We start from the raw sequence: 22,289 nt of genomic DNA, 5'->3' as shown, positions 1-22,289 counted from the left end.
GTCCCCATCTAGTCTTTTTGTGGTCAGGGCCTTCTTCACCCTTGGTGTTTGTCTGCATTCTCCCTGGTTGGATTATGCCAAAGATCCTGGGTTTCCAACCTTGCAAGACCTGCCACAGGTCATTCCCCTCAGTGATGGGCATTCCAGGTGCCTTAGAGAGAGACCTGGCCCATCTAAGTGCAAGATCTGCTCCAGATTTAAGAGCAGATCAAGGAGACAGAGGAAAGATAGATTGAAGCTCCTCTTCACGTAGCATTCCTTGAGAGGTGCGGGGTCCTACTTCCTCTCCATATATTGGCCTCAGCTGCTCAGACTGTTCCAGTGACTTCAACCTTGGTAAACAGAGACCATGGGCTAGCTTTGGAAATGAAGCATTCTAAAAGGAAGAAACCACATTCTCTAGAGAGACTCGAGAAGAAGGGAAAAGTCACCTTTGAGGCCAGGGAACTAGGAGACTTCACATCCTGATATGGGTACTGCTGAGTCTTCTACAGGCCCCTGAACCAAGATGCCAAGAAGACTTCTGGTACACCTCTCATCGAGAAGTCTTCTAGCAAACTGCATCGAAGAGCACTGTCATCGTTGATACCAGAGGCGGAGACCTCCAGACCAAAGGACTCCTCGAGGAGCAAGGACTTCTCTAAGAAGCCTTCTTCAACTCCAGTGCCATCCTTGGGTCACAGTGGACAGAGGACACGCCATCTTGTAACTCTCATCAGGTCAGACACACTTGTTGCTCCATCATTGCCTTCCTGTCTGCTGCAGTATCTCTTGGGGTTTTTGGTTGAGAAGGAATGGAGCGGTGGCAGTCTGCCCATCCTTATATACCCTTGCACTGGAGCATGAGAGCGTAGGTGCAGACCTCTGGACCCATGGCTGCTGCTAACTAAAAATCTCCAAGAATACACTGTAGTATGCACATCCTAAGGTGGAGCACCCAAAGGGACAACACATCTCAAAGAACTCCAGTTACTGTACAGATAAGTAACCTTTTCTTCACAGTTGCTACACAGGAAAACAGAACATTGGAAACACACATGTAGAATACAGTACTTTTTGTGACGTGGATACAGTAATAAAAACTTATTTCAAATAAGTCTTCTGAATGAAGACAGATATGCCAAAGACAATCTTCCTGGACCAACTTCTATTGGTGAGAGAGACAAATTTTCGAGCCACACAGAGCTCTTCCTCATGCCTCTGTGTGGCTCGAAAACTTCTATCACCAACAGAAGTTGGTCCAATAAATTATCTCACCCACTTTGTTTCTTTAATATCCTGGGACTGACCCAGCTACAACTACACTGCAAAGACAATCTAGGTAGTTACTATCTAAAGTTCACTTTCTTGTAATTTTGCTTTTTACTCAATTGTTTCTCTCTCAATGTAGTGTTTTTAGTTCCTTATAGACATTAGGGGATAGTATAAAATGTTTTTTGATTCAAGGTCTGAAATTTGTGATTTTATTTAGGTTTTGCACTTGATTGGAATGGCACTACAAGAAGAAAAACAACACCTAGAGAATCTCAATGAAGAGAATGTTGTAACATTTACCTTCACTCAGAAGATCTCAAGTATGTCCATTCTTCAAATGATTAGCAAATTCAAAATCAGGAATATCAGTCTCTAATATTTTGTATGTAAACGTCTTTTGCCCTTCTGAATCAAGATACATTAAAAGGCCACTTTAAAAGATGCTTTTTAAATACACTTTAAATCTGTATGTCTATAATTCAATGCACAAACCCCCCAGAAGTATAGAATTCTACGAAAATAATCTGTCTAAGTGTTTAGGTTCTGAAATATCTAACAATAGGGATAGTGTCATGCCTGATAAACTTAATATTTATCCTCCTGTGTTTTTATATATTATCTTTTTCTAATATTACATTTTTCTAAAATGTCCCACTGATAAGCTTTTTTTGTTTTTTACTACGAATTGATTAAATTAATATTGCAACAATCTTAAAATCATGCTCCTTAATTTAATGACCAAACACTGGGTCTATTGGGCTTATAGCTATATATTTGATATAAGTATCTTGTTATTCCTCCACTGCATCTTCCAGCTAGTTCCTGTGATCTGGTAAAGTCACTAAATTGACAAGATTCTTGGTTTGAAGTGAGCAGAAAGTTTATCACTATCATTCCCTTGTACCAGCTAGCACAGAGGGCAGAGTGACAATGTGTATGGTCTTGAAAACCCAGTCAAAAAGCAGGATTTTTAGACTATTATATCTCTAATTTATAGGATTTAGAGATGGCTTATGAAGTTATTTTGAAACATAACATGTTTAGTCCAGTATAAAGAGGTCAAATACACTGAATATAGCTGTCTATATCTTTGTTCTAGGACCTGGTGAGGCATCCAGTAATTCCCCTAGTATATTAGCTATGCTAGAAACTTTGCAAAATGCACCTCATCTAGAAGTGCACAAGGACATGATCAGGTGGATACTGAAGGTAAATCAGTTTTATTTCTAGGATTTTTCATGAATGATATAAAATGTTCACAATACATAGCTAATTAAATTGGGCTGGTTTTAGAAATTCATTATTGGAAAAAGTCACTGTTTCCTTATGCTCTCCTCCCCCAGTTTGTTTGTTGCATCCTCTCATCTTACAGAATTCAGCATAGTGGGTTTCTGGTCCATGAGTGGGAACCTTATGCACTCTCATAGCTAACAAACCATTATTATTTGTATTATTTAAATGCCACAAGCTAACTAATTTTTCTTGTTGCAGACTTTTAATGCCATTAAGAAACTAAGAGAGAGCTCTTCTACAAGTCCTGTGCCTGAGACTGAAGGAAATATTATAGAAGAGGTAAAAATAAGCTACAACGGGTTGTTGTTGTACTAAAACAGCTATAGGTCATGAACTGCAATAGACTACATTTTTAATTAGTGACCTAAAATCAGGCCAGAATCTGCAGATATGTCTTTTAAAAATATAGTTCACGTTCTGTCACACAAGCTGCAGTTTAGTCAGCCTTGGTACAGAGAGGTTAGTTTAGTCTGTGGGGAGGGGTTCTTATTCATAACTTCATCACTGAGTCTGCATTTTTCCTGCCTGAGGCCTCCCTAGCTAGTAAGCAGGGCCTGGAGACTTTGCTCTTTCCATTATTTCTGACTATTTTGGAGGCTGCTCAGAGACATTTAAGAGATTAAATATTGTTTCTCCTGTTCTGTAGGTTGTTCCAAGTGTACTAGATCCAAGGGTATTAGATCACCCTACCTATTTGTTTAGGTCTAGACTGCGCTCGTTAGGCATGGCTTAGAGTAAAGGGTATTGAGAAGACACAATACCTTAGGGAAGCACAGCTTACATGGAGGGGAAGGCAGTGCCATGGCCCCACCTTCTCCACAGGAGAAGAAATGAAGCAACCTCTGCTCTTCTGGGACTCACACATGGTCTATATTTCTGCCTGACCCTTACATGAGCCAGACAGATGAGGAGACTGCATAACAGCCAAACAGAATCATTGTTTGTATTTATTTATTTATTTAGATTGTATAATCATTTGTGACTTATAAGTAGCTGAGGAATTAAAAAGTAAATACGGTAAAAATTGGAGATGTAACATTAAGTTCTTCAAGTGCTTGCACATGTTCATTCCAATGTAGGTGTGTGCGTGCCCCAAGCACAGTTGCTGGTATTTTTTCCGTTAGTGGTATCCATTGGGTTGGTTCTAGTGCTCCCTGGCGTCGCACGCTCATAGCGTCTGTACAGACCCCACTCCCCTTCAATTCCTTCTTACTGCCCATGACCGTTGCTGGAACCTTCATTGCCTAGGCAGTACTTCTTAGTGGATTTTCTCTCAGTTTTAGTTTACATAGTTATTGTAGTTTTTAGAAGTTAGTGTAGTTTTAGTAGTTTCTAGATAGTTTGGGCTCCTCAGCTTTTAGATAAGGGAGTTGTCCACTGTCCCGGTGCTGAGGCATGCCTCGGTCACCAGCGTTCAAGTCTTGCGCTTTGTGCAGTAAGTCTATGCCTTTGAGAAACCCGCACTCGAGCTGCCTCAAGTGTTTAGGGGAATCTCATAGGAAAGACCACTTTCAAATTTGCAAGGAGCTTAAGCCCTGGACTCAGAAGGACTGAGCTGCTCGATTGAAGGTCCTACTCATGGAGGCAGCCCTAAGGCCAGCCTCAGAGCCGCGCTCGGACTCTGCACCGAGTACCTCGGCCTTGGTGCAGAGCGCTCCTCCATCAACCTGGGTCTCCCGGCACTGATCATCTTCTCTGGTGCACAAAAAGAAACACCGAAAGCACCAGGAGGAGAAGAGATCTTTGGTGCCGAAGGACTAGGGAGAGAGCTAGACCCATGCCAGGTCCCCGATACGACACTCTTTGTCCCCGATACGTCACGCAGCCACAGCACCACAGCGCCCTATGATGATGACTCAGGGTCGCTGACAGCTGCAAGATCTCTTCCGCGACCCTCTCCAGCACTGAGTGGCATGGCACCGCCCTAGTCTCCGCAGTGCAGCTCATCGTCATCAGACTTGGAAGTGGGATTGTATTTCCCCCCATGAATGCAGCCAACCTCACTGCTTCCCAGGTGTTCTTACCATACCTCAGCACCAAGTTCTTTGGTACCCCAGGGCACCTGGCCATCATATCTATGGGGTCTGCCTACCATGCAGTGGCCCTTCTGGAACTCTTAGGAGTTTTCCCCCACCTCAGGGACTTCTTTGAGAAGCCAGGGCACCCCTGGTACTGTGCAGGGATACCCCAGAACCGGATACCAAATACAGAACCACACCCCAGGAGGAAACCCTGCAGGCTCCTGTGAGTGCTGAGGAACCACCTGAGGTGCCTGGTCCAACATTAGCCGCCTCTTTCTCCTCCCACGGTGGCACCAGTGACCTCCCCATCTCCAGATGACAGTAAGGCTTACCATGATCTGTTGAAACAAGTAGCTTCAAACCTAGGGGTCCAAGCAGAGGTGGTCAAGGCGGTGACACGTGGCCTCTTGGACGTTCTTTTGCCAGTGGGCCCATCTAGAGTAGCTCTATCACTTCATGTATCAGGGGGTAGCCATGTTAGTCTGTATCTACAAAAACAACAAGGAGTCTGGTGGCACCTTAAAGACTAACAGATTTATTTGGGCATAAGCTTTCGTGAGTAAAAATCTCACTTCTTCGGATGCATCCGAAGAAGTGAGATTTTTACTCACGAAAGCTTATGCCCAAATAAATCTGTTAGTCTTTAAGGTGCCACCAGACTCCTTGTTGTTTCTATCACTTCATGATGCTCTCTGGAACCGCTTAAGGCCCTGTGGCAAACCCCTGCTTCCCTCCCAATGATGGCAAAACTGAGAGTGGAAAAACTTTGTTCCTGCCAAGGGGTATGAATTTCTTTTTTTGCACTTCCCCCTCCCCCCCCCCCGGGGTCGTTGGTGGTTGCAGCGGCCAAGGAGTGAGGTCATGCGGGACAGCTGGGTTCTATGCCCTAAGCAAAGGACCCTAAGAAGTTGGACCTGTTCGGGCAGAAGGCATACTAGTCAGGGACCTTCAGCTTCATATAGGTAACCAGCAGGCCCTGTTGGGGCGCTATGACTTTAATATGTGGGAGTCACTGACAAAATTTGGCGAACTATTTCCCCAGGAATCCAGGCAGGAGTTTTTCTCCCTAAATGAGGAAGGCAAGACCGTGGCTTGCGCGTCCGTGCAGGTGGCCCTGGATGCCACTGACTCTGTAGCCAGGTCAATGGCAACTGCGGTTACAATGCATAGGAGCTCTTGGTTGCAGTCCTCAGGACATCCCCAGGAAGTACAAAAGACCATACAGCATCTCCCATTCGAGGGCTCCTCGCTTTTCTTGGAGAAGACAGACGATAGACTGCACAGCGTTAAGGGTTCCCAGACAACCTTGAAATCCCTGGGACTTTATGTATCTGGCAGGTTCAAGAAAGCAGTATGAAAGCAGATGAGCCATTACTTCCCGCAGACTGCCAGGCAGGATCAACAGAGGAGGAGGAACAGGGGATTTAGGCTCAGGCTCCTTGTCCAATCGAGGAAGATTGGGGGATGAGGTTGTCTCGGAAACAAATGCGCAGGGCCTAACACGCGTTTTGATGAGACGCTCAAGGTCAACATCGGAATCCCATATATATTGGATCTAGCTACCCCCTGTTCTCCAACTGCCTTTCCTATTTCCTGGATGGCTGGACCCATATCACCTCAGATCGCAGGGTTCTCAGCATGGTAGAACTGGGTTACACCTTCCAATTCCTTTCTACTCCCTCTTCAAGGACCCTTTTCACAAGCTTCTGTTGGAACAAGAAGTCCAATCCCTCCTTCAGGTGGGAGCTGTCAGGAGGTTCCCATTTACTTGAGGAAAGGGGTTCTATTCCTGCTATTTCCTAATTCCGAAAGCCGAAGGTGGTCTCAGACCTATTCTAAACCTGTGACATCTCAACTGATATCTCAAGAACCTGAGGTTCCACATGGTCCCCTTGAGTTCCATCATTTCCTCACTGGATCCCGGGGATTAGTATGCTGACCTCAATCTAAAGGAAGCCTACTTCCACATTTCAATTTTTCCTAGTCACAGGTGTTTCCTAACGTTCGTAGTGAACTGAAACCATTACCAGTTTGTGGTAACCATTACCAGCCCGTCGACCGCCCTTCAGGTTTTCACAAAGTGCATGGCGGTAGTAGCAGCCTTCCTCAGAAAGAAGGGAGTCCCCGTTTTCCCATACCTTGACAACTGGCAGGTCAAGGGCCAGTCCAGAGCTCAAATGGAAGCAGACATCTGTTTCATCCAGTTGATTTTCAAAGCAATAGGCCTTCTGTTAAATGTCCAGAAGTCCACCTTGATCCCAGTTTAGAGGATAGAGTTGATTGGAGCACTACTCGACTCTGTGCAAGCAAGGGCTCTACTTCTGGATGACTGGATCCTCTCAATTTCGTCCCTAATAATGTCTTCAAGGTCATTGGATCAAAACCATGCAAAAGTCCCTGAGCATCCTGGGTCACATGGCATCATGCACACATATAGTAAACACGCAAGACTGTGACTCCAACTTCTACAAGCCTGGCTAGCCAGTCTACTCCCCCTCTTGCCATCACTTTGACTCAGTGCTCACAATTCCAGTACAGGTCCTTGACTTGCTAATATGGTGGCTGGACAGCCAGATTGTATGTGCAGGGGTACCCTTCTTGAATCCCCAGCCGTCCTTGTCTCTGGTATGCGATGTGTTGGCCCTGGCTAGGGAGCCCACCTGGGATCCCTCAGAATTCAAGATCTTTGGACTCAAGAAGAGCTCTCTCTGCACATCAATGTCAGGGAACTTAGGGCAGTGTGTCTAGCCTGTCTGGCAAATCCATTTTAATCCTCCTGGACAATATGATTGCTATGTTCTACATAAACAGGCAGGGTGGGCCGTGTTCTTTCCCCCTGGGCCAGGAAGCAATCCATCTGTGGGAGTTCTATATCAATCACTCCATCAGTCAGAGGTATCTTACGTTCTTGGGATTCAGAACCAGCTGACAGATAGCCTCAGCAGATCTTTCTTCTCTCACCATGAGAGGTCTTTCTGTCCAGACATTGTGAGGGACATCTTCCTGTGGTGGGGGGACTCCCCTTTATAGATCAGTTTGCCACCTGAACCAACAGGAAATGCTCCCAGTTCCCCCTGCGAGGTCACAGCCCAGGGTCTCTCGCAGATGCGTTCCGGTTACAGTGTACAAAGCACCTGTACTACACATTTCCTCCTATCCCACTGATTCACAAGGTTTTGATGAAGATCAGGTGGGACTGAGCATGGGTCATCCTCCTAGCCCTGGTGTGGCCCAGGCAACATTGGTTCTCCACCCTTCTAGCCATGGAAATGGAGACACCACTGTAATTTCTGCTGAACCCAACTTGATATCCTGGGGTCATGGCCGACTGCGGCATTTGAACTTCGCATCCCTTCATCTGACAGCCTGGAAGGTCCATGGCTGAATCCAGAGGAGCTAGTTTGCTCAGAGCAAGTCCATGAGATCCTAATGGGCAGTAGAAAACCACCTACCAGAGCCACATACCTGACAAAATGGAAGTGATCCTCCATCTGGTGTTCCTGCTCTTGCAGCCATCCCTGCAACTTATTCTAGATTACCTGCTTCTGCTCGGACAACAAAGTCTAGCCCTTTCATCAGTCAGGGATTCCCATCCCCATATGGGACCTAAACCTTGTCCTGTCAAAGTTCATAGGACCCCCATTTGAATCCTCTGGCAACATGCTTGCTGTTGCATCTCCCCAGGAAAGTAGGCTTCCTGCTGGCCATCACTTCGGCCAGGCGGGTTTTGGAGATCCAAGCCTTTACCTTGGAGCCCCCATATACGGTCTTTTTCAAGGATAACATTCAGTTGAGACCACACCCGAGATTCCTTACGAAAGAGGTCTCACAATTCCATTGCTATCTAGCAGTTTTTCTGCCAGTGTTCTGCCATAAGCCACATGCGAATAGAGAAGAATATTGCCTCCATTCGTTGGACATTCAGTGTGCCCTGTCTGTTTTACATACAAAGAATCAAACCATTCCACAGATCCACTCAGCTGTTCATAGTAATAGCAGAAAGAATGAAAGGTCGTCTCATTTCTGCATAGAGAATCTCATCGTGGATTACTTCGTGTCTCAGAGCGTGTTATAAGCTCGTGGATATTCTGCCCCGGGCTAACCTATAGTGCATTCTACAAGGTCCCAAGCCTACTCTGCCGCTTCTTTGGCACAAGTTCTAATTCAGGACATCTGCAGGGTGGCAACTTGGTTGTCAGTTCACACGTTCATGACTCGCTATGCCATTACACAACAGGACAGAGCATGCCAGCTTCGACTGGGCTGTGTTACAGTCAGCCTGTCCTTAATCTCCAAACCCACCTCCAGTGCAACTGCTTGTGAGTCGCCTACATTGGAATGGACATGTTCAAGCACTTGAAAAAGAAAAAATGGTTACTAGCCTTTCTGTAACGGTTGTTCTTTGACACATTGCACGTGTCCATTCCAAAACCTATCCTCCGTCCCCTCTCCCAGAGGCGGTCAGCAAGAAGAAACTGAAGGGGAGCGGGGTTGGCAGGGTCCTTTATACTGATGCTATTAGCACATGACTCCAGGGGGCACTAGAGCTGATCCAACAGATACAACTAAGGGAAAAAAATCCAGCAACTCTGCTCGGGGCACGCACACACCTCCATTGGAATAGACATGTGCAACACATCTCAAAGAACAACCGTTACAGAAATGTTAGGAACCGGTTTTGGTCCATTGCAATATGTTTTAAAAATTATTAACTGACCGATAAAATTACAGGGTTCACGAGATAAAGACAAAGCTGAGAGGAAGCGAAAAGCTGAGATTGCCAGGCTGCGCAGAGAGAAGATCATGGCTCAGATGTCTGAGATGCAGCGGCACTTCATTGATGAGAACAAAGAGCTCTTTCAGCAGACTTTAGAAGAACTAGCTACTTCAACCTCCAGAGTACTCGATAACAGGTGAAGGGAAAACATTTTAAGTAAAACTTTGAGAGAGTTGATAAATCTCTTTTGTTACTTTCAAATCAAATATTCTCTAGTCTTTCTATTTGAACTCAAAAGCTAAATTTTCCTTTTTCTCAGCAGACAACTGTCCAGCTCTTTCAGACCATTTGTTGCTTTTTTCAGACCACTTTTTTTTCTGCACACTGCTAAGATTATAGCCGAATTGCACTAAATATCCATGACTGATTCAGAAAATTAAACAGATAAAAAAAACCCCAAACCTGCCTGACTTATAAAATCTTGGTTACGAAGTGTGGTCAGCATGATGATTAATTGTTAATTATACTAGGGAAAGTTGTTTTGGACATAGAGAAGTGGGACTAACTAGTATCTGTTTGTGAGGGGTGGGGAAAAATTATTTATAACCAACTGAAGACCCAAATTACGGTGTATTTTGTGGGGGATTGGCAGATGGAAAACATGTCATATTTGGTATGTGAAGCAGTTGGGGACAGCTGGGAAAAGTACAAACGTGGCCTCTACTTATATAGGGGTAGGCATGTATAGAAATGAAGTTCATTGCTCCCAGAGGAGGATTTCTGTTGTATCTGGTCTGAATCAAGATTTATAAAACTCTCTGGTAGTACTTATGAAATCCTGAATGTAGTATTCCAAACCCAACAATAGACCATTAATGTTAAAAAACCTACATTAAGAGTGTTAAAATGTCATCTTAAACTAGCAAAACCAATCTGTTAAGAAGTTGTTGGGTAGAAACCAAAGCCTCCAGTATTTGATTGAGTTTGGATGCTATCTTTAACGATAACCCCTGTGTACTAGGTGTAATTGGATATTAAATTATTGTCCCCCTAGTTGTAAACGTTAAAAAACACACCAAATTAAACACTTAAGATTTGCATACACCTCTCTAGCTTTTACTTTCAAGCTTAGTTTTAATGATTTAACTGCAATTTTAATCTGGAAACAGTTAAAATATGATTTCAAGAAAGCCAAGAATATTTTCCTGTTGTCAACATCTGGAGGACGTAAGGTCTCTCTGAAATGTATTGTTGTACACTGGTTTTGAGGACACATGCATAGATGTATATGCAGTAACTCGTCACTTAACATCCTAGTTATGTTCTTGAAAAATGCAACTTTAAGCGAAATGATGTTAAGTAAATCCAATTTCCCCATAAGAATTAACCTCCCCCCCCCAATTTACATTATGTTTCAGGGAATTTTTTTTGCCAGACAAGACATTATATACATATACAGTATAAGTTTTTAAATAATTTAAACAAACCATTTAATACTGTAGTCACCAATGATTGTGAAGCTTGGTTGAGGCAGGGTGTAGCGGGGTTGGAGCACTGGGGCTTGCCATGCTCCGCCCGCCTGGCGCTCCAGCCGGGGAGCGGGGTCTGGGTGCCAGGGCTTGCCCTGCTCTGGGCGCTCCAGACAGGAAGCGGGCAAGCCACTGCGCCTGGACCCCGCTCCCAGGCTGGAGCACTGGGCAGGGGAACCAAACAATGTTACAAGGGAAAGTTGCAGGACTTTAAAGGAGTATGTTCTCTAATAGATCAGCAACCTAATAATAAAACTTTAACCGGGACAACATTAAGTGTGGAGTTACTATATGACAAATGTTTGCTTATTTACAAAATTAAAATGAATGAACATAAAACTACATCAGTAAACTAATAAAAACTTAAAGCATGATCTAATTTAAATGTCAAATGATGTACTCACTAGTATAATTTGATTTCAGTCCTACAGTTTCAGATACAAAGCTTACAGCTTTGGGACCAAAGCAAACTAGAGTGACTGAACGGAGACAGGTTGTTACCTGTATATTGTGTCAAGAAGAACAGGAGGTTAAAGTGGACAGCAGGGCTATGGTCTTGGCAGCATTTGTTCAGAGATCAACTGTATTGTCTAAAAACCGGAACAAAGTTATTCAGGATCCTGGTAAGTTGTGTTCATATTTTTACTATAACATTCTGAAAGAATCATCTGTATCTGCCTTGTTTCTTATTCTGAAGTAGATGTGTTCCACTGTGCCCCTTTTCATTAGTTAACTATATAATTGTGAGCAAGTTCAAACATTGTAGTCAATGGCAAAACGCTTGTTGACTTTGTTAGGAACATGCCTCATAAATGGTAGCTAGGAAACAGAGGCAATATAATATCTAAAATGCTTCCTCTAGTCATAATTATAAATTCAGTTACTGAAAACTGAGGTGTCAGGTGAAGATAATTTATATTTTCGTTGGTAGAGTAATGGGAATCAGAGTGGCAATAGGGATGTATTGGAGCTGATCTACAATTCATTATTAAAAGGCTTGTGCGTGTGAAGCCATTAAATGTTTTCCAGTTATTTGAGTTTGTAACACCAAGCCATTCCTCAGTGGCTTTCAGATGTTAGTCCCACGTTTTTCTTTATTCCATCCCAATTATTGGTGTAACTGGAAGCCTGATAGTGCAAGATGTAGCAAAAATACCCCACTGTCTGGTAGGCAGAGCCTGAAACAAAATATGCTATAATAAATTAAGAGGCAGTGCTGATATCTAGCTACAGTGGCAAATGGAGCTGCCTGCCCCAGTGTTTCAAATAGACCTTTCACTATGCATGAGGAGGCTTGTTAGGAGCAGAATTACCGGCTCAGCTTCATGATTGCCTCAGCCAGTGAAACTCCTATAATTTTCTGCCTGAGGATGTCTGCAGTGCAGGTGGGAGTGAGCTACACAGCCTGCCTATACAGACTCATTAGCAGGGTCCAGGCTAGCATATACATGTATAAAGGTGAATGTTCCTGCTCCGTCTTTCAAACTCACTTCATCCTCTAGGCTTGAGAGCTTGAGTTGGAACGTCCTACGTTGATATTTTTAGTGTGTTAGTACTAGCTCCCAGCTGCAGCATAGACATACCATCAGAGTCTCCCGATTTTCTCCCCCATTTATACCCTCCTTAGAAATCACCCTGGGCCCTAACCTCTCACTACACAGAGGATATATTATGTTAGGACATAAATTGTACCTATATCAGTTGTTCTATACCTGGATTTATGTTAAACGTTTGGCAGCAGTCAGTTCATTTAATGTGTATAAGTGACATATGCCTTAATAATCTGTATAAAATATTTCTCAATACAGGTGTGGTTTTTTGTTTTTTGTTTGTTTGTTTGTTAGATTCTTTTTGGTAGACAAACTCAGAAAAAACACTTTGGTTTCAAGACTTTTCTGGAACAGCTCATTTTTGGTTGGTTGGGATTGCCTCATCTGAAATATTCTCTGTTCATATTACGTGTATGCAAATAAACAATATTTTTCTGTACTACATCATACCTCTCTATTCCACTTATATAAAATTAATAATGTTCTGTAGGTGTGGGTTTCCCCCCCTCCCCCCCAGGGTGCTGAACACTCAAAATTCCAGTTAAACGGAATGGGTGCTGCTTGTGTTCAGTGCCTCTGAAATTCAGGGCCTGTTTGTTTGATTTCATCTTTAATAACTAATTATTATGTATTTATAACTGAACCTTTAAACTGTGTTTCAGAAAACTAAAAAGTAGATTAGTAGAGCTCGGTAGTGTGCTTTAAATTGACTTTCTCCAAGAAATAATAAAAAAAGGCGATTCTTTAATAACATTTAATAAAGCATGTAAATGACAAATGTAAATATTTTAATGTCCTAAATAAACATCTATTTATTATAGAAAGATTTAAATGCAAAAATGTTTGTTTTTATGCAGAAAAATATGACCCATTATTCATGCATCCAGAGCTGTCATGTGGAACACACACGGGTAGCTGTGGACATATTATGCACGCTCACTGTTGGCAAAGGTAATTGCCATGTTTAGAGTTAACAGAAGTGAACTTTATTTTCAGCTAGACATAAATGATCCAATCCTGCTTCCACGAATAGCAGTTGGAGTCTTAACGTTTACTTCAGTGGAAGGATTAGATTTCAAATACATAATTTAAAATAAAGGCTGTTATAGACCAATAAAGATATCTAAGATAAAAAAGAAAGATCCTATTATAGCTAAATTCAAACAAGAATTATTAGAAATGATAGTTTAGCATCTGTCATCTTGATGAGTTGTCATATAGAGAAGGAATTTACGTGCATGCTGTTACTACTTAAAAAAAATTAGTTTACCACTTAACAGTTTTAAAGTTGAGTGGATAAAAGTTTAAATAATGTCTGTAGAAGCTAGAATGGCTTACCTTCATATATAAATAGTATTTGTATAATGCTAGGATATTGCCATAATATTAAATATGCATCCTGAAATGATTAATACTTTACAGCCATTGCTAGTTTTTAATGTTTAAAAAAAATGTTTGAATTCTTGCTTAATCTGGAGTTGAGCAAATAATTTGCCGTGAATAACTTATTTGTGCAATATAGCCTTTTTTCTGCTTGTAGGATGTCCGTATTTTCTTGTTTGTTCTTTAATTAGCTAGACTGCTATTTTTGCTGGTACATCTTGTTGCAACTATTCAGTATTCAAATGTTGAGCTTCGTTAGTTTGTTGATTAGTCACAAGTCTTTACAGCATTGCTTCTGTTTCCTGATTAGAACATAGTTTATGATCAGAAAAAGAACTTGAATAATAGTGGAAGTTGGCAGTGTGTAAGGGTTTGTCTACACTTGGAAAATTACTAAAATAGCTATTCTGGGATATTTATTTCAGTATAAGCGCCCATGTGGAGACTCTCTCTCTTATTTTGGAATAAGTTCCCTTTTCTCATTTAGCTTAATCCACTTCCCAAGTGGCTTAACATCAAGATTTGTTTCTGCTGCTCTGAGCAAGCAGACTCCCATACTGCACTCAGGATGGAGTTCTATGTTTGGAATTTTGATTCTTTAGTTCTGGAGCACTTATTACTGCATAAAACTTTTGTCTTGGTACTTTGGTTTCTCTTGCAATGGCCAACAAAATTGTGAACAGAGAACATTCTTTTTATGAAAATTTGAAGAGGCACTATTCATTGCTAAAATTATTTTTTTTCTGAATAAACCTGAAGTCTAGGATTCTCCCCAAACCCTTCTTCTTACAATCTATTTAAAACTTACTTTTAAAAATCTAGAAAATCCTGATCTTTAAACCTGGAAATAATCTTACTTTAAGCCATTTTGAGGTCCATTGGACTAATTCTTTTGGTTTAAAAAATTAGCTAGAGCTAGCAATTCATAATCTTTGATCAACAAGAATATAATTTTCATATCCAATATTTGTATTTTAGATAATGTTCTTACATGAGCATGGAAAAAATGTCCGTACATATTGATTCATACATTAAAATACTATTTTACTGACAAACATTAAATTAATATATTGTTTTTTAAAGGTATTTTGATGCTGTTCAAGCAAAGGAGCAACGAAGACAACAGAGATTACGAGTGCATACAAGTTATGATGTAGAAAATGGTGAATTCCTTTGCCCTCTTTGTGAATGTTTAAGCAACACTGTTATTCCTCTACTTCCTCCACCAAGAGGTTTATTTAACAGGTCAGTTTGCTTTTATAAGTATCCTTGTTAACTATGGAAAAAGCCCACTCTTAAATCAAATTTGTAATTAAGCTATCTGTGTAATCTAAAGAATCAGGGCCCAATTCTGCACATGTCTGTTACCAGAGCGACACATAAGTGCCATGTGAGATGGTAAATTTTTGCACAGTTGGGAGGTGCATGTGTACTTATAACAAATTTTAAAATGTTTTACTGTTCTTGAAACTGGAATATGAATTAAACACAGTCAATGGACTTCAGAATTGCCAACTTGCATTGTTATAGAGAGTCTTGTGATATTTTTTTTTAAAAGCTGCTCATCTCAGGAACAGCAGATATTGTCATGTGAAACTCCTGAGCTTTTCAAAATTGTCACCATTTCCCATTACTTTGATAATCTGAATCTAGTACCAGGCTGCCCTCAGTCAAGATAGCTGCCTCTTGTGCTTTGTGGTTGGGAAATGAGGATAACTGTGAGCAGAGGAATGTGTGGAGGACAGAGAGGACGATTGGTAGGAGTCGGGAATATAGAGTGGCAGGAAGGGTGACCGATTGGAGTCAGCAGGACAGCAAAGGGCTGGAAGGAAATTTGGACTGTAAAAGGAGAATGGGAATGGATGGAAAGGGGAAAGGCAGAAAAAATCAGGGAGGAAGGTGAGTGTTGGGGTAAAGATGGGTGCAGAAAGGAAAGAATAGCTGCTTCTGCACACCAGGGAGTAGTGTTTCCCTCCAATTACCAGGGGAGGAGACTCTGTGTGTGTGTGTGTGTGTGTGTGTGTGTATTTTTGTGTAAGTGCAAGGTTGAATTTTCCACTTGATATGATCTCACAGGCACTGAGGATTTCCCTCAGTCAGAAAGCAGACCTCCAAAACAACTATAATTTATTCTTGTTAAATCATATGTACGAATTCCATTATTTTGGTGGGTAGAGCGTGGTGGTTTCTTGCTTTAATTATTTCGGTAAGAACTTCAAATACCTTTGGGCTTAGGTGCCCTGTACATACATTTATTACAAGTTTTAAACATTAAATATTTATTTTCAACATGTGGCAGGGCTCACTTGCTCCTGCCTCTGCTCAAGTCCACAAACAGCTCAGCTCTTTTTGCTGATAAAACACCCAGTGCAGTTTATTTACAATATTAGGTTCCACCATCCCTATACAATATATAGCCTCACCCCTATAGTCCATAGGGAGCCCTCAGCTCCTTAGGCAAGCAGAGGAGAGTGATCTCTCTCTTTTTGCTTCCTCCACTTCCATCTTGTGCCTCTTGTATCATCTGTGTAATGGCCTAATTAGCCTCTTAGTTCTCCTCAACCCAGCAATTAGGCACAGCTCTTCTTAGTAAGATATGTTCTAGAGTAATTAATTAGAGTTCCAGTGACCAGAGTGCTGGCTCAGCTGTTGTTGCCCAGCACCCTGTCACAAACCTACAATTCTTAAGTTCTTTTTAGATAGCAGACCACAAAGTTTCTGTGCTAAGTTATTATAAGTTACTGATAATAGTGGACTGCATCAGTGTGCCTCTGTATGATAAAACTAAATCTTGCATTAGTGCTGTGGAAGCCCCCACAAAGCAGATGAGGACATGAATACAATTTTCTTCAGTATGTCTGTCTCTGTTGCAGTAGTCCACAGACAGCACATCTCCACATAACAATGAATTGTGGAGCTTCTCTAGGTCAAATGTTGTCAAAGCAGATAAAACTAAAAAGGGTGACTTTTCTGTAGATTACAGTACTGCTTATCTGTTAGCATTTGTAATAGTCTTGTGACCATGAAAAAAGATATATTTACATACAGTCACTTTTATTCAAAGACACTTTATACAGCAAGTTCTCTTTGTGCAATCCATTAATATTTGTTTTGGTCATTATCTATTGAAAATTTTATTGCCTACATAAACGCACATATATGTTCAAAACTCTCTTCAGTAACACAAGTTCTGGAATATAATAAACATTTTTTAATGGTATCCTGATAAATTTTAGATTGGGTTTATAGAAAAAATATCTAATTTAAAAGATGTGTAGTACAGTGGCACATGGCAGAACCTGTAGTTGAGTGAACGTCAGTAATTATCAGATTAAGAGGTCAGAGCAGCATTAAAGAGATTTGGTCTGCCAGAGTAGAATCCACCACACTCAAACTATGTCATGTGGATTAGTTGTCGTCCGTCCCCCTCCTTGAACGTTGTCTCATTTCTCCCGGCAAGTACATTTTACAGGGGCAGTGACAAAACTATGTCCACACAACTTGAAACAGAGACTTGTGTGGTTAAGAATTTACTAATTGTAACATGGGTAAAAAATCATATTTGCAACCCAAAAAAACTAACAATAATTCAAACATGAAATTTGATTCTGTTGAAACTAAAATCTTTATGGAGATCTTAAGGCTTCAGGATTTGTGAATTTCTATTATCCCTATTGATAATAGCATACAGATAATACTTTGAATAAGGTGTTTGATGATATAGCTATCACAGTGAGTTGGTCTTCTGAATGAGGGGGTAGGAGATTTTAGCAAATGTGTAAGATGCACCACTGCAGAATATAGGAAAATTACCGTATATACTCGTTCATAAGCCGACTTTTTTTAGTAAAAAAGGGAAGCACCAGAGACGGGGGTCAGCTTATGAACAGGTGTAGAGAGGGAGAGGTGGGACACAGCCCCTCCCCCCCAACAGAGGGAGCAAAGAGACGCAGCACAGTTAGCAGAGACAGAAGGGAAGAGGCGGGGCCAGTCTCTCTCCACTTCTGGCCTCACGGTTCTCCCCCCAGCCTCCAAAGCAGCTGCAGCTGTGCTGCTCGGTCCCACCCCCCTCCAGAGCAGGCTGTGGCCATGCCGCCCGGGCGCCGGAGCACGCTGCGGCCGCGCCGCCCAATCTGGCCCGCCAGAGCAGGCTGTGGCCGCGCTGCCCAGCCTGTCGGAGCAGCTCCAGGCAGGTCAGAGAGATCCTCCCCTGGCCCTGCCCAGATAAGGAGGAGTGGGATGGGATGGGGAGACTATGGGGGTCCCGGGCTAGCGGTGGAGTCATGTGGAGGGTGGTCACAGGGTTACTCCCCTGACTTCCAGCTTCTCCCCCCGCCCCCCCAAAAAATTTCCCCAGCAGTTGCTGTCCTGGCCCGTCAGGGTAAGCAGCTGGCGCACCAGGACACTTTTGTTTATTTAGGTTTACCTAAGTGCCTGCGGACTCTCGAGGTAAACAAACCATCTCAGACCACCAACGGCTTATCCTGATGGCCTGGGAGCCAAAGTTTCCTGACCCCTGTATTATAGGGTCGGCTTATGAACAGGTTATAAAAATTTTCCATTTTTACTTATCCATCTTGTGGGGGTCATCTTATAAACGAACTGGCTTATGATCGAGTATATACGGTAAGAGTAGTACTTTACATGGTAAATCCAAATAATCTATAAAATATGCACACGTACCAGATATTCTATGCCACAGTGGAGCAGGACTGTGTTTCAGTTAAAAATAATAATAATAATAAAAAAAAATTACTCATTCCCTTAAAAAAATTATAATGGCATATGGTGATGGTTTGTTGCATTTTGAAGTATAATTATGGTTTTCACCCTTCTTCTCCCATAATATTAATATCTGATTTTTTCTCAAACTTTGTGCTCACCCTTACATAGGAGAAATTATGCAAATTATTTTTTTCACAAAGAGAACACAATATCTATTCTGAACTAGTTTAATTTTTAAAAAAATGTGTGTATTCTGTCTTTTGATAGGTTGGATTTTTCAGACCAGCCAAATCTAGCTCAATGGATGAGAACAATATCCCAGCAAATCAAAGCATTATATATACTTCGCGATGAAGAAACTGCTAGTAAGTCTGAAGATCTAATATTATATATCCTGAAGTATGGAAATGTTATTGTCACTGAAAAGAGACTCAGCAAATTATCACTTAGACATGGAGGCTTTTACCGCCTGGTATTTTATTTAAATCCAGATCAGGTTGATAGTCTCTCTGAAAGTTCGCATCGGATAACTGCTCCTATGTGAATTGATTTTGGTGGTCTCCAATTAGTTCTTAATGTACCAGTTCCATATGTCACAACTGATATAGCTGGCAACCATGTTTGCAATCTCAGTACTGAAGCCAAGAATTAAATGGCAATGAAGGTTGAATTAACACTTTCCATACAGCTGGTCCTTCCATAGTACAGTTGAGATGATGCTGGCAAAAAAAATGTGATGAGTTATATAGCCACTGCCCATGTTTATAATTATTCTGAGGAATTCAGAACTTCAGTTTCTAATGTTATCAGTCTGCAACTCTCATGAGCAGTAAAATTCACATATAGATGAATTAATATAATTACAGCATTTATTGGACTTCTTTTATACAGATAATTCTTGTGGTAATTCAGAAAAAATGGATGAGCTACAGCTACCTAAAGGATTTAGGCCTGACTTCCAACCAAAGTATGTATTTCAGCTTTAAAAATTATTCATACCTTTGTTATAGCAGGAATATAGGACTAAAACTGGAGTATATTTGTGTCCTCTAGTGCTTCAGCTGAATAAGCTAAAGAACTCTGAATCCCACTTCCATTAGAGGAGCTGAGCTTATGTTGAGAATTGGCCATTGTACACCACTACTTTTGCACTACAGTCAGGCCTCGATTTACACGGTGGTTATGTTACTCCCCAAAAGACGGTGCAAATAGAAATCGCATAAAAAAATACCAAGGGTCTATGGGACATAAGGGTTTAGGTTCCAGGCTCACAAGATGACCTCCCTAATTTATACAATACAGTACAGTACTACAGGTTTTATTAAAAAAAAAAAAAAATTAACGAAATTTAAACTTATTACAGTACAGGTACTAATCTTTACTGATGTTGAAGATGCACTTGATAGAGTATCAGCATCATGTTGTTGAAGTCAGAAGTCTGAGTGTTCATCTGGGGTGTCTGGGGAGTGTGGAGCAGTGTGTGGGGGGGAGCCCTGACGGGACAGGAAGGATGGGGCTGCTTCCACTCACCTCCTCCAGCCGGCCTTGTGGGGGGCCATAGACACTCTGGCAAGGGGGGGCACCCCAGGCACGCACTTGGGACAGGGGTTTGGGGTGCAGCGGCTTGCACTGCTCCGCCCACCCACCTGGTGCTCCTGCCAGAGAGTGGGATCGGGGGCTTGTCCCCCTCCGCCCGCCCAGCGCTTCCGCTGGAGAGCAGGACCAGGGGCTTGCCCCCCTCCGCCCGCCCAGCGCTCCTGCTGGAGAGTGGGGTTAGGGGCACGCCCCGCTTGGGCCGCCTGGCTGAAATGCCAGGCAGGTGGAGTGGGGTAAGCCCTCCTGCCCCGACCCCGCACTCTGGCAGGAACACCCAGTGGAGTGGGGCGAGCCCTAGTGCTGGAGCAGAGTCGGGGTCGGTGGGCCTGGATGCTAAGTGGGTGGGTTGCGGCCCACCCGTGGCTATGGAGTGGAGGTGGCGGAAGAGGGGTTGGTGGTGGAAGATGTGCAAAAAAAAAAAAAAAACTGATTATGGTCAGTTGTTTGGCCTTCTTCTGTATGTCTTTGTAAGCTTCCCTGTAAGGAGGCAGCACACCCTCAAGCTCTCTCATGAATTTCAAACTACGTTCCATGAATGGATCTTCAGCCCAAAAAAAAAGGCTCAGCATTCCTTGGCCAATCGAAAACCGTTATTCAGATTCTTCATTGTCTTCTGCAACTTCGGTGCCATCTCCACCTCCTCACTGCCCTCGTCACTGGTGCTTGATTGAATCAGCTCCTAAAGCTCTTTCTCATTGAGCTTGGTGGGTGGGACTCGAGTAGCTCCTCTCTCTCTGTTTCCTGGAGATTGTCAAATCCCTCCACTCCTACACTACCACCCAGCTCTGTAATTTTCTCCACCTCGTGTTGCATTTCGGGGAAGCCACGAAAATCAGTCACTACCTTTCTCCACAAGTTTTTCCAACATGCATTGATGGTGGAAGGCTTTATTTCATGCAGAGACTTTTATATTTTTAATACACTCTGCTATTTTGTAATTCTTCCAGCACTGGGTCACTGTTAAGCTTGGATCACTGTCCACAGCATCTAGGATACGGCGAACGATGCAGCGAGTGTAATAAACTTTAGAAGTGGCGATGACAACTGGGTCAAGGGGCTGAAGGAGTGATGTGTTTGGAGGCAGAAAAACCACCTCCACGTTGGGATGCACAGCCTGAAGGCTTGCAGGGTGGTCCAGAGCATTATCAAGGATCAGTAGGACCTTAAATGCCAGGTAGCATTCCATTTCATGCACAGAACAATTATGAAACCAGTTCATAAAAAGGACTGAAGTGACCCACACATGCTAATTAGACTTCCAAAACATGGGTAGCTGATATTTATTTTTGCCCTTGCGTGCATGGGGGTTCTGGGCTCGGTAAATGAGCACTGGCTTTATCATAAAATCCCCCGTTGCATTTGCACAGATGAGAAGGGTCAGTCGATCTTTCGCAGCCTTGAAACCTGGAGCAGATTTCTCATCTTTTGAAAAAAGGTTTTCTTTGGCATCCATTTCCAAAATAAGCCAGTCTCATCAGGTTACAAACCGGAGCAAGTTTTTAACACATTCTCTTCAATGAGTTCGGCCAGCTCGGGTGGAAACCTTGCTGCTGCTTCATGATCTGCAGATGCATCTTCACTGACCAATTTAACATTATGCAGCTCATACCTCCATTTGAACTTCTCAAACCATCCCTTGCTGGCTATAGAAGTAGATTCCTTTGCTACACTGCTCTCCCCCAAACTTGATGTAGCATCCTGTTTTAAGTGATCATACAATTTCTTAGCTTTTTCTCAAATCGCTGGCCCATCCAGTGGAACCCTTTTCTGTTTTTCATCCTCAATCCATATGTTCATTGCTTTGTCCATCTTTTGTATGTAATATCATGAGTATAGAATGACACTTTAACACTTTTAGGTGCACTTGCAGCAACACTTGCTCTAATTTTTGCCTCATTTCTCTTCACTTTACGTGCGATCGACTCATTAATGCCATAAGCCCTAGCCACGGATGATGAAACTTCACCCTTAGCGCGCCTATCCAACATTTCCACTTTCTGTACTAAAGTCAACACTTTTTTTCTACTCCTTCACACATGACACATCATTTTTTGAGTCATTTTCTCTCAATTTCCTCTTAGAGCTCATGGTAAACACTTATTATGGGTGATAAATAGCGGCTTAAGTTAAGCGAACAACGTGCCAATATCCCATTACACACTGAGAGCAGCGTGGTGGAGGAAGGGCGGGAAACGACGAGTTTAGACACATCGGCGCTAGG

The 22,289-nt window shown here is 42.4% G+C and overlaps 1 protein-coding gene across 3 annotated transcripts in view; it reads left to right on the top strand.

The window, feature by feature from the left end:
• UBR2 (ubiquitin protein ligase E3 component n-recognin 2) overlaps nucleotides 1-22,289 on the top strand; it is a 109,828-nt gene that overhangs the window by 62,522 nt on the left and 25,017 nt on the right. For all 3 annotated transcript variants that reach the window (XM_054022190.1, XM_054022187.1, XM_054022189.1), the window contains exons 26-34: nucleotides 1,472-1,574; nucleotides 2,354-2,463; nucleotides 2,746-2,826; nucleotides 9,300-9,481; nucleotides 11,238-11,437; nucleotides 13,222-13,315; nucleotides 14,831-14,992; nucleotides 18,740-18,837; nucleotides 19,364-19,439. In XM_054022190.1, the coding sequence (XP_053878165.1) occupies nucleotides 1,472-1,574; nucleotides 2,354-2,463; nucleotides 2,746-2,826; nucleotides 9,300-9,481; nucleotides 11,238-11,437; nucleotides 13,222-13,315; nucleotides 14,831-14,992; nucleotides 18,740-18,837; nucleotides 19,364-19,439 (1,106 nt within the window). The remainder of the gene's footprint in view (nucleotides 1-1,471; nucleotides 1,575-2,353; nucleotides 2,464-2,745; nucleotides 2,827-9,299; nucleotides 9,482-11,237; nucleotides 11,438-13,221; nucleotides 13,316-14,830; nucleotides 14,993-18,739; nucleotides 18,838-19,363; nucleotides 19,440-22,289) is intronic.

The sequence above is a fragment of the Malaclemys terrapin genome, chromosome 3 (genome assembly GCF_027887155.1).
Source record: "Malaclemys terrapin pileata isolate rMalTer1 chromosome 3, rMalTer1.hap1, whole genome shotgun sequence".
In the NCBI taxonomy this organism is placed as follows: Eukaryota; Metazoa; Chordata; order Testudines; family Emydidae; genus Malaclemys; species Malaclemys terrapin.
The sequence above is the reverse complement of the archived record's forward strand: the minus strand, read 5'-3'. Positions and strand labels throughout refer to the sequence as shown.